Below are 11,205 nucleotides of genomic sequence, written 5' to 3'. Positions count from 1 at the left end.
TTCATGTTCCAACTCTCCTCTAGCTTCAATATACACACAGACAACCTTAACCATCTGAAAACCTACTTTTAGAATATTCCCAAGTGGTTCCATGTAAGTCCTCTGCCAGATTCACATACCCATAAATTCTACTTCATAAGCCCATACTGTTCTTAAAAAAGAAATAGAAAAAAATATATCAATATAACTTTAAAATAAGACACAAACCTTCATGAAAATATAGTCATCAAATTTATTTTCATTGGGATGCCATTTTTTGAAGAATTCCTAAGACTAATGTTTCTTGACATGCAAGAGTTAGCATTAATAGCTTACGTTACTATAAATACTGCTGCTTGGAAGCAGTACAACTGTTTTAGAGTTTTAAGACTACAGACTTTCATTACTCAAATCTTATTCAGTAAATGTAAAAATCAGAAGGTTCTGAACAGCTGGTTAGGAAGGTAGCCAAGATGCAGGAAAGATGTCTGCGCCTCCTTTTCAAGGGCAGCCAACTCTTGAACAGTAGGTGCCAAAATATCCACATGGCCTTTATAGCTTCCACCTGCATCACACACAAATAACAAAGTAATGTAAATGACACGCTTGAAATAACTTGTCAGCAATACTTTGGCTCAATTATATCACTTTAAACATTGCTTGTAGCAATAAAATGTACCACTGGGCAAGTTATCTCCAGAATTTTGACTTTAAAAAATTGTTAAATCAATTATTTCAATATAAATAAATAATTAGGCCTCACTAACAGCTGTCTCAATACCCCTACCCACCCTTGGCTTGGAAACAATTAGTTAGGCCTGAGTCTTACAACTTTTCAGGAACAAGCTAACAAAAGGGCATCTCAGGCAGAGGAAATAATATGCTGAATTACCACCTGAATTAAGTCAAAGGCTTCTGATTCCTTGTTCAAAATCACCTATTATGCTCTTGTTTCCTAATAATTCCACAAAATGTTCAACTACTCTTATGATATTAATACTTTAAGAGAAAAAGCTAAGCTGAAGTCTTTCATTCACATAAAGATGACACAATTTAAAAATGCTACAAGGCAGGTATGGACAAAGTACTATGAGGGTAATAAGGAGGGAATGATTAACATGCTAAAAATATACTCCTAACCTAATGAAATGAAACTACTGCCTTCCCAAACTGAAGTTCAAAACAGTTACATTTACATTTAAAATTGTATTTAAAATAATTCAAAGCTTACCACCAGCAGCCCTTTTTTGACCGTAGGTAACTTTCCCATCAAATTCATCCACTGGTACCTTTATATCTGGCTCAACCTGAGAAATGGTACAGTTCAGGTGTTCTTCTATCTCAGATAGTAACTAAGTAAGGGAGAGAAAATTTCCAAATAAAAATTTCATTTAGAAAGAGTTGTATTTTATCATCATTAAATAAAGCTGGAAAGGCCAGAATGCTTGGTATAAATGGAAGTCAGATTTCTGAAGAGAGAAATTCACAACTTACAATTAACAAAGTGCAGATAACATTATAACCAACTACGACTTTCCCTTATAAGTGACAAACAGATAAAAGCCAAGATATAATTTTTGAAGATAAATGCTTTCTATTTTACCATTTTAATACATTATTGGTGAGCCTAACTCGAAGTCTAACCTGCATCTCGTTGTACCATATGGTACAGCCTCCATCTTCCTTGAGTCTTGTGTTATAACACCCTTTTCCACGGCTGCTACATACGTGGTACCAAACCTAAATTTAAAAAGGAAAAAATATTAACATGCACGGAGATAGAGACATGCTAAATATCTTATTCTAAATTTGTTTTTAAGTGTTTTCTGTCCTCAAGGCACTAGAAAGATAGATTATAGGTATGATATATCATCCAATTACTACTACTATTCAGTAGCTCATTGAATAAATAGGTCTTCTGAAAAAGTTCTTTTTGAGAATAATCCAAGTTTTCCTAAAATGGGTGTCAGATATCAAAAGGAATTCTCAGATAAAAGTAGGATGAAAAAGTAAATATTAATGCATACTATGTCAATATTAACATAAAAAATAAAGTTCAAAAGAAAAATAAGTTCAAATCTTTTATATAAGAGAATAATAAAGCAAATAACTTGTACAACTACTGAATTTTGGCAATGAGTATATGGGAGCTCTTTATGAATACAACTTTTCTATAAATTTGTAATTATATCAAAATAAATCTCCCCTCACCATGAAAAGTCTTCCATGGCACTATGCCAGAAAACGTTTAAATATTTTTTGGTGGAAGTGAGTATAATAAAGCTAGTAGGAAAAATTATATTTTGCATTTTTCCTTTCTAAATTTCATCCTATTATTTGTCCATTCAATGAATACAGGAAAAAAGATGCCATTAAAAAGTTCATTTGTATTCCATATGCAGCTGAATTAAATTTAAATGGGAAACTTGAACTGCTTTTATTTCCAACATCTAAAATCACAACACACACAATGAATATAATAGAGCCCTACAAAGATTACCTTTTCTTTTTCTGTTGCCACCAGGGAAATTGCCAGACCCATCCTGAAAGATGTTAAAAGCCTTCTATTAGATTTTATTCCTAAAGCATACAAGCTTAAAAATGGGGGAAAAAATTATAGAAGTACCTTTCAGCTCTTCCTACTCTGCCAATTCGATGTACGTAGTTTTGCTTTTCATCAGGCAGAGTGACATTTATAACTGTAAATAAAAACCATTATTAACAATTGCCAGTAGTTTCTAAATGATTCAAACATATTAGAAGGCTTTACTTTAGATTCCATAACAATCACACTGCAGGCATAAAAAGTTGCTTTTTACCATAAGGAACACCATGGATATCAATTCCTCTAGCAGCTACATCTGTGCAAATCAAGAATCTTACGTCTCCTTTCTAAAGAGAACAGAGGAGAAAGAAAGGAGTTTGTTAGCACATATACTAAACCATAAAAACAAATGCTATCCTTCCACTAAATGAGACCTCTAAAAACTCAAGTGTTACCATCAGATTAGAGGTGCACATACTCCTAATTTACTGGACCAAGTCTTGAAGTTTTATGTCATGATCTGCTGAAACGTGACATTTAAGGTGATTAAATCAGAGAATGGGTTCATTTTTGCTTTTCTTTTTCTACTCAAAGATATCAAACTATTGCTAAAACTTGGCTTAATCTTTATAAATATCTTTAGAAATTGAAAAGAAAGATAAAACAGAATACAATGTACAGACATAAGCATTATCTTTACTTTTAAATTCAAATAAACCCAGAATACTAGATATTTTATCTGGAGGCTACACTTTTTGTAACAGACAAAATTCTCAAGGGGAGGAAAATGAGGGTAGGCCCCTGGTGCTCACCAAGAAATACAAATTAGCCTTTCAATGTCATTTGTGCCTCAAGGCACAGCAAAATTAGAGATCTGGGGGAGGGAAGAAGGGTATACTGACTTATGGTCCAGAAAAATGCCTACGGTCGAGAAGGGAAGTGCACATTCAAATGTGGCCATGCGATGTGTTTTCACATCTGCATCGATTATGCCCAGCATGGAAACATAAGCCAAAGTTCTTCGACCCAATACTTCCCATCTTTTTTCTTAGAAAATGATACTTATACTACACACTGGGGTCTATTAAATTAGTGAGACTGCTCGCAGGTAGAGAGGTTACTGATCTTTAGCTCTAAATGGCTCAAGCCCCACCCACCTACACCAAGAGCTATATGACCCGTTCACATGTGTTGCAAGCATATAAGTGGAAAGGTCTGCCCCAAACAGTATCAAAATACCTTTAATTCTACACAGCCATATTCTGATACCTGTCTTAATTAATCTACAAATTAAGTTCCTTACGGCTATTGCTGGAGGCTATTTTTAAGGCATATAGACACGGCTTAACTATCCAATGATACGTCTCCTAAAAATATCCACCTGAAATAATTTAACTAAAATTTCTGAAATTGAAAATTCTTGTTATAGTAGTGTTGTGCTGATAGAGAATGTATAATCTACCATTTGAGTGTCAACAATGACTAATTCCTGTCATGATGATGACACATTAGTTAGGGTAGAAACATTTTGAAATTTCTAGGACAATAACTGCTTTAATAATATTAACTGGAACTGCTTAAAACTAGATATAACGCCCCTCTTAAGTACTAAGGAAACAATCAACTATATATCAGTACCTTAAATCTTTCCAAGTTTTGCTTTCTCTCATGAGGCTTTCTGTCACCATGAAGACAAACACATGAGAACTGGTGCCCTTTTTTATCAGGTCCTAGTGAAAAGCACATTAAGCATTTAACCTTGGAAAATCTTCTGCCTAAGACTACGTAAAAAAGCCAATAAAATTCAGACTACAATAGTGCCACACAATTCCATAAAATTCTATGCCCCGACTTGCTATAAACCATGGTTAACACAATTTATGTCACAAATGAAGTACCATTAAAATGAACTCTATGGAGCATTAAAGTTGTCCCACTTTTAAGGGCATCTTAAGTTACCCTTCCCAATCTGTAGGCGGAGTGGATCAAGCAGTGTGCCAACTAAAATGCCTATGTGTACACCAGGAACCTCACTGTCCTCCATAAAGCTAAGACTCAAAAAGGCAAAAGAGATCATTCTTGGAGGAATCAAAATTAAGCATCATCAAGTTAATGTGCTTTCTAAACGGCCATGCCCATAAGCCTGCTCTCTTCTCAAGGTATTTTAAGCAACATAGTTATCTAGTTTCACGGCCACAGAAGATTCAAAGCAGGGAACTGTAAAGATGGAGAGGTGCTATTTTAGAGGCAGGTGCAGTGGCAGCCAACCCCCCAAAAGAAAACTCTTCAAGTAGACACAGTAACAAAAAGAGTAACTACTGGGAGGTAACAAAATAACAATTATGCCATTTAACTATTCTCCAAGGTAAATTAAGTTCAGTAAGTACACTTGCAAATTCAAGGAAACAATACATTTTGAAAGATATCTATTCAAAATGAATAACACAAAAATTAATTATGCAGAGGTGAAATAACAGCTAACCAGAACTTCTAGAGGCATACAGCTGAGATTTTATTGCATCTTGAATTCAAGTGGTTTAGGGAAGTATCAAATACACACTATAACTCTCTGGTTAGGGTATGTGTGGAGGGGACAGGGATCCTTTGAACCCTTCTTTTAAACCCCTGTAATCTGGTATATATATTGTTTGAGTGTTAGTAATGGTGTAGTAAACTTGTTTTCTAGGCAGAAGTAACATCTACATCCAGAATATTTAGGGAAAGAGGATCAAAGTAACTAAAGGGATATTATTACTACTTAATCAACAGTACTCCTTACTACATAATCAACTCCTCCATTCAAAACATAGACAGGAAGAAAATAAGTACTACAAAACAGTCACTGTAACAACCAAGCAAGTCTGTTTGCCAGGACTTGAAAAAAAAAAAAAAAACGTTACTTAAGTGCTCACTATAATGAACGGTGTAATGTATTCTTTATATGACTATTAGTTCAAATATTCTATATCCGTCTTGAGTTTTCTATTTCCTTGATGTACATCAGTTATAAGAAGATGTGTCTTTCCTCAGTACAATAACGGGATTTGTATGTTACCTTGTGTATCTGCCAATTTTTACTTTTTATGTTTTTCCAACATTTATATTTTCAAACATGTAGCAACACTGAAATAATTTTAACGATGAACAGTTGTATAGCCACCACCTAGATTCAACAATTAACATTTTATTATACTTGCTTTAACCACATATCTACCTACACCTGTATCCATCCATCAACTCATCTTTATATTTTTGTACATTTCAATGTAAATCGCAGACATCAGTACAGAGTTCAGCATGCATATAATTAACTAGAATTCAGTATTTGTTTAGTTTTTTCTTTTGAGGTAAAAGTTGTATTCAAGAAAATCTACAAATCTTAAGTAGATTTGCTGAGGAAGTCCCGTCAGGATACAGAACATCATTATCACACCAAAAAATACCCTCATATCCTTTCCCAGCCTATCCCCACTGCCACCCTTGTGGGGACTACTACTGTTTTGACATTTTTTCCATCATAGATTAGTTCTGACTTTTAAAAAATGTCATATAAATAGATTCATACAGTGTATATTCTCGTGTAAGAATTCTTTCACTTGGCATAAGGTTTCTGAGATTCATCCATCGTTGCTGTGTTTACTCAGCAAGGAAAAGTCTGTTCCTTTTCATTGCTGAGTAGTATTCCACTGTATTTCACACTTTATTTTATCCATTCTCCTACTGATGGACACTTGGTGTGTTTTCAGTTTTAGAATATTATAAATAAAGCTGCTATGGCCATTCTAGTATCTTTTTGTCAATATGTGTTTTCATTATCCTTGGTAAACATCTAGGAGTTTAATTGCTAGGCCATAAGACAGCATTTTTAGTTTTATAAAAGACTGCAAGACCCTTTGCTAAAGTGCTCATACCATTTTATATTCTCACCAACAATCTATTCTCACCAACTGTATGCACTTGCTCCATAGCCAAAATTCGGTGTTGTATTTTAGTTTAGCATGTACAATGGTATTATACTGTCATTTTATTTTGCATTTCCATAACAACTGATTGAGAATTTTTCCACGCTGGTTTATGATATAATTTGGCTGGGTCTCCACCCAAATCTCCTCTTGAATTGTAGTTCCCATAATCCCCACATGTGGGAGGGACCTGGTAGGAGATAATGGAATCGTGAGGGTGGTTATCCTCATGCTGTTCTCGTGATAGTAATGGAGTTCTCATGAGATCTGATGGTTTTATAAGGGGCTTTTCCTACTTTGCTCAGCACTTCTCCTTCCTGCTGCCATGTGAAGAAGAATATGTTTGCTTCCGTAGCTCTGCAGAACTGTGAGTCAATTAAACCTCTTTCCTTTATAAATTACCCAGTCTCAGGCAGTTCTTCATAGCAGTGTAAGAACAGACTAATACAGTTTACATTCTCGAAGTTATAAGAAGCATAAAATCTGAACCCTTACACTTTCATTGTAGCTTGGATATTTTATTACATAGTGACTCTTTATTTCTAGTAATATTTGTCTTAAAGTATACTGCCACTCTTATTAATATAGCTAGACTGGCTTTCTTTGAGTTAATATTTTAGCTGACAAGTGCATAATATTTTTTCATTCCTTTTCCTTTCCATCTTTCCACGTCCTCAGATTTTGGGTATGCTCCATGTAAACAGCATATTGCTAGATTTCATCCAGTCCAACAATCCATGCTTTATAACATGGACCTTGTCCACTGATACTTACAATGTTTACTCATACATTCAGATTTTTCCAACGCTGATCTTATTCTATAATTTCTAACCATAATTTTTCTCATTTTATTCCCCTTCCTTTCTTGCTCTTGTTTAGGTTTTTTTCCCTCATTCCCCTTTCCCCATCTACTGGTTTAAAAGACATACATTCTATTATTTCAGTGATCACATTTTAAATTTTAAGACTAATAAATTACTTTATCCTTCTTCCATATGACATAAAACCCTTAGAATGCTGTGATTCAGGTTTACTGTAATGAAAATGTACCTATGTGGAAAATTCTCTCTTGTTTTTCCCAGGGCTTATCATATGGAAAAGTATTGAATAAGCATAGATACTTAAAACATGCCATCAACTGCTTTAAATTCTGTGCATATATTCTAGATTACATCAACTTGAGATTAATAATCTATTACAAGAGGAAATAAACACAATTTATTTCAAGTGAGAAAAAATTACCTCCTCCTTGTTGTATAAAGTACTGCTCCAAGTTATCACAGTCAATTTTGGTTCTACAGAAGATAATTGCTTGATCCATCTTATGTTCCTTGATTGCCCGGACAGCATACTCCCCTTTCAGGATTTTAATAGCTTCAGACCACATCTCTTGAATATTATAACAACAACAAAAACCAACAGAATTTCAATCTGAATTTGTCATGAATACACATAATTATAGTCACAGACTGCTTACTTTTCCTAAAAAAGAATACCTGTTTTAATGAAAGTATTATATATAGATAAGGACAAGAAGTAAAGATAGAGTAAAACAGTGAGTTAATCCATTCATTCATTTATCTTTGTTTCTGTTAATATTTTTTATGCTACTTTATGGGGTATACAAACACCCATAACCATACCCCTTATGAGGGAACACACACATACACACGTACAAATTAACAGAAATACATACAGCAAAACTGTTCTTATCCCTCATGAAGAACAAATCATATTCTGCCTTGCATGAACTTCCCTAAACGCTCAATAAATGGTTTATACAATTATTTTAACTCCTTTTAAAAATAATTAATGTACTTTCTGAATCAATCTAAATACCGGAAAGTTCATACTTCACTCTACGCAGTAAAAACCTTAACACAAAAATCTAGTAATTTCTTAGTCACCATCCTCCAACTCTCTATTTCTCAGTGTGAAGCTGTGCTATAATTGTTACTCCTCAACCACTGAATGTAAGACTTTAATTCTGTGACCCAACATATTTCTACGGACTCTCTGATCATCTCTAACTGTAGTCTAAACTAAGCAAAACGTTTGCAAGAAAAATATAAGAAGCAATAAAAACTGGAATTTTATAAAATGCATTCTCAAACAGTGGGATGACAGATTTTCAAAGTGTCTCTGCTCTTCTCCAACAAGGATAACTAAGTATGTGTCTTGTTAATTTAGAGCTACATATAAAACTGAGTTCAAATCTTTAATCAAGATTTCAGATAATTCACTATTTTGATATAGTTGAAAACCTGCCCGTGAATTCAACCATGAAGCAAGCAGAGACCGACCTTCACCAATGAATGATCCACCTGAAACATCTGATGTCAGACATGCAGCCCAATGGGTTTAAGATCCATTCTTCTAGGTTTTCTAAGCACCACCCTTGTATCATGATGTACCTTCCTATATTTTCAAAACACTATTTAACCTGAAACAGAGTCTCAGCTCTCCATAGAAGAATCTTCATGAGGTGGAATTTAATGTTAGGCTTTTTAAAAATTGATAAATATTTAATGGTATAGATTTTCAGTTTAAGAAGATGAAAAAGTTCTGGAGATGGATAGTGGTGATGACTGTACAACAATATGAATGTACTTAATGCCAATGAACTGTACACTAATAGTTAACATGCTAAGCTTTATGTTATGTATATTCTACCACACACAAAAAAGTCAACAAACAACTATTTCAAAATCATTTTAGTATCTTTTGCAAAGCTATAGCTAAAGAAAGTTTTCTTTCTTATGCAATATTCCTGACACGAGAAACTTACATGATATTTCTTATGGAATTCAAGGTCAATATAAAATAACCTCTCTAGAAAAATTTGCTGTTTTCCTATGACCAATGAAAATTAGATAATCAAAAATATTTGTGGCTGGGTGCAGTGACTCACGCCTGTAATCCTAGCACTTTGTGAGGCCAAGGCAGGTTGATCATTTGAGGTCAGGAGTTCAAGACCAGCCTGGCCAACATGGTGAAACCTCATCTCTACTAAAAATACAAAAATTAGCCGGGTGGTAGCGGCACGTGCCTGTAATCCCAGCTACTCGGGAGGCTGAGGCAGGAGAACTGCTTGAGCCTGGGAGGCAGAGGTTGTGGTGAGCCGAAATCGCACCAGTGCACTCTAGTCTGGGTGAAAGAGTGAGACCCTGTCTCAAAAAAAAAATTGTGATTTAGATGCCAGGAGACTAACATCTAAATTCAATGATTAAGGCCAGCCATGGTGGCTCACGCCTGTAATCCCAGCACTTTCGGAGGTTGAGGTGGAAGGATCACCTGAGGTCAGAAGTTCAAGACCAGCCTGGCCAACATGGTGAAACCCCATCTCTACTAAAAATACAAAAAAATTAGCCAGGTATGGTGGCGGGTGATCCCAGCTACTTGGGAGGCTGAGGCAAGAGAACTGCTTGAACCCGGGTGGTGGACATTGCCTTGACTGAGATCATGCCATTGCACTCCAGCCTGGGTGACAAGAGAGAGACTCTGTCTCAAAAAATTAAAAAATTAAAAATAAATTCAATGATTCATATTCCTCTAAGTTGACTAATATCAGCTTTTTCCCCATTTCTTTTTTATTATTTTTGTTGCCTTTATTTCCAAATTTCCTGTTGTAATTTTGCAGGTCACCTCACATCCTTCATGAGAATAGGTAAGGTATAATTTCATTTTCAAAATCTTTCAACACGTTTGACTCTTTTAACTCACCTGGACTATTAGCACCAGGTCTTGTGTTATCTTTTGCATGTACATCATCAGTCTATCAAAAGCAAGGAATAAAAACAGGATAGAGGAGTGGTTAAATAATGACTCAGAATAGATGTCATGTTTTAAAAGGGAGAATTATATTTGTCTTTAGACTGCATTTCAGATATATGTCTTTATAATATAATCTGTAGGTAAAATCACTCTTTAGATTCAGAAAAACCTTTCATTAACTACAGATCTAAGACCACTTTTAAAGGTAATAATAATAATGAAAATGTGGTTTCTAAAATATTGTATATTTATAACAAACATAACCTTACTAATAAAGGCAAATCTAATCACAGTGAAGAAAGTGACAAGATGACCACATGAAATTGATTTTTAGAACAAAGTACATCAAGAGGACAGAGATGAGGGCTCCTACTAAAATACTACTAAAAATGGAAATCATTGTGTCTGAAATTAGCTATATGTTATTTACTTATAAAAACTGTATCAAGGAAGCTGATCACAAAAGTAATATTATGAAGAGAGAAAAATAAAAGATGGAGTCCATCACTTATTCAGTGCTTTTTAAAGGTCTAAGGGTCTACGATGTATTGGACTTTTCTCTGATACAATAACTGATTGCCTTAAGCATCACTAAGAGCCCAAGGCTGACCTAGTTTATAAATTGCTGTATTTTACATAAATGTTAGTATTATAAACCACTTACTCTAATGTGGTTTTTTCCAAGCCTTTCCCAGAGTCTGTCAGTTTTGGGATTTACTGGGACAACAACATGGTGTACAGTATCTGGAACAGAATCTTCTCCTTTTAAGTCAACCCACGTAGGAAAATGCATTATCTTCTCAGACAGTTTCTTCACATCGAAAGAATGCAAAGTGGCAGAGCAAACAATCACCTAAGAAGAGGAAACTCCAAATTGAGATGAACTTCTATAATAATAATTATTAAATCACACAAGCACTGATATGAAACACAAAGTGTGCTAGC

General features: G+C 34.6%; 1 protein-coding gene across 1 annotated transcript in view; it reads right to left on the bottom strand.

The window, feature by feature from the left end:
- Nucleotides 1-218: 218 nt before the first annotated feature.
- Nucleotides 219-11,205, bottom strand: part of DDX1 (DEAD-box helicase 1) — a 37,853-nt gene continuing 26,866 nt past the window's right edge. Inside the window, exons 17-26 of the mRNA XM_032172258.2 lie at nt 10,925-11,113; nt 10,210-10,261; nt 7,729-7,875; nt 4,163-4,254; nt 2,799-2,871; nt 2,606-2,678; nt 2,480-2,522; nt 1,624-1,719; nt 1,211-1,331; nt 219-544 (exon numbers count right to left, since the gene is read on the bottom strand). Coding sequence (XP_032028149.1) covers nt 414-544; nt 1,211-1,331; nt 1,624-1,719; nt 2,480-2,522; nt 2,606-2,678; nt 2,799-2,871; nt 4,163-4,254; nt 7,729-7,875; nt 10,210-10,261; nt 10,925-11,113 — 1,017 coding nt within the window. The 3' untranslated portion in view covers nt 219-413. The remainder of the gene's footprint in view (nt 545-1,210; nt 1,332-1,623; nt 1,720-2,479; nt 2,523-2,605; nt 2,679-2,798; nt 2,872-4,162; nt 4,255-7,728; nt 7,876-10,209; nt 10,262-10,924; nt 11,114-11,205) is intronic.

This window comes from Hylobates moloch, unplaced genomic scaffold (assembly GCF_009828535.3).
Source record: "Hylobates moloch isolate HMO894 unplaced genomic scaffold, HMol_V3 SCAFFOLD_13, whole genome shotgun sequence".
NCBI classification, from domain to species: domain Eukaryota; kingdom Metazoa; phylum Chordata; class Mammalia; order Primates; family Hylobatidae; genus Hylobates; species Hylobates moloch.
Note: the sequence above shows the minus strand (reverse complement) of the source record. Positions and strands in the feature narration are given on the sequence as shown.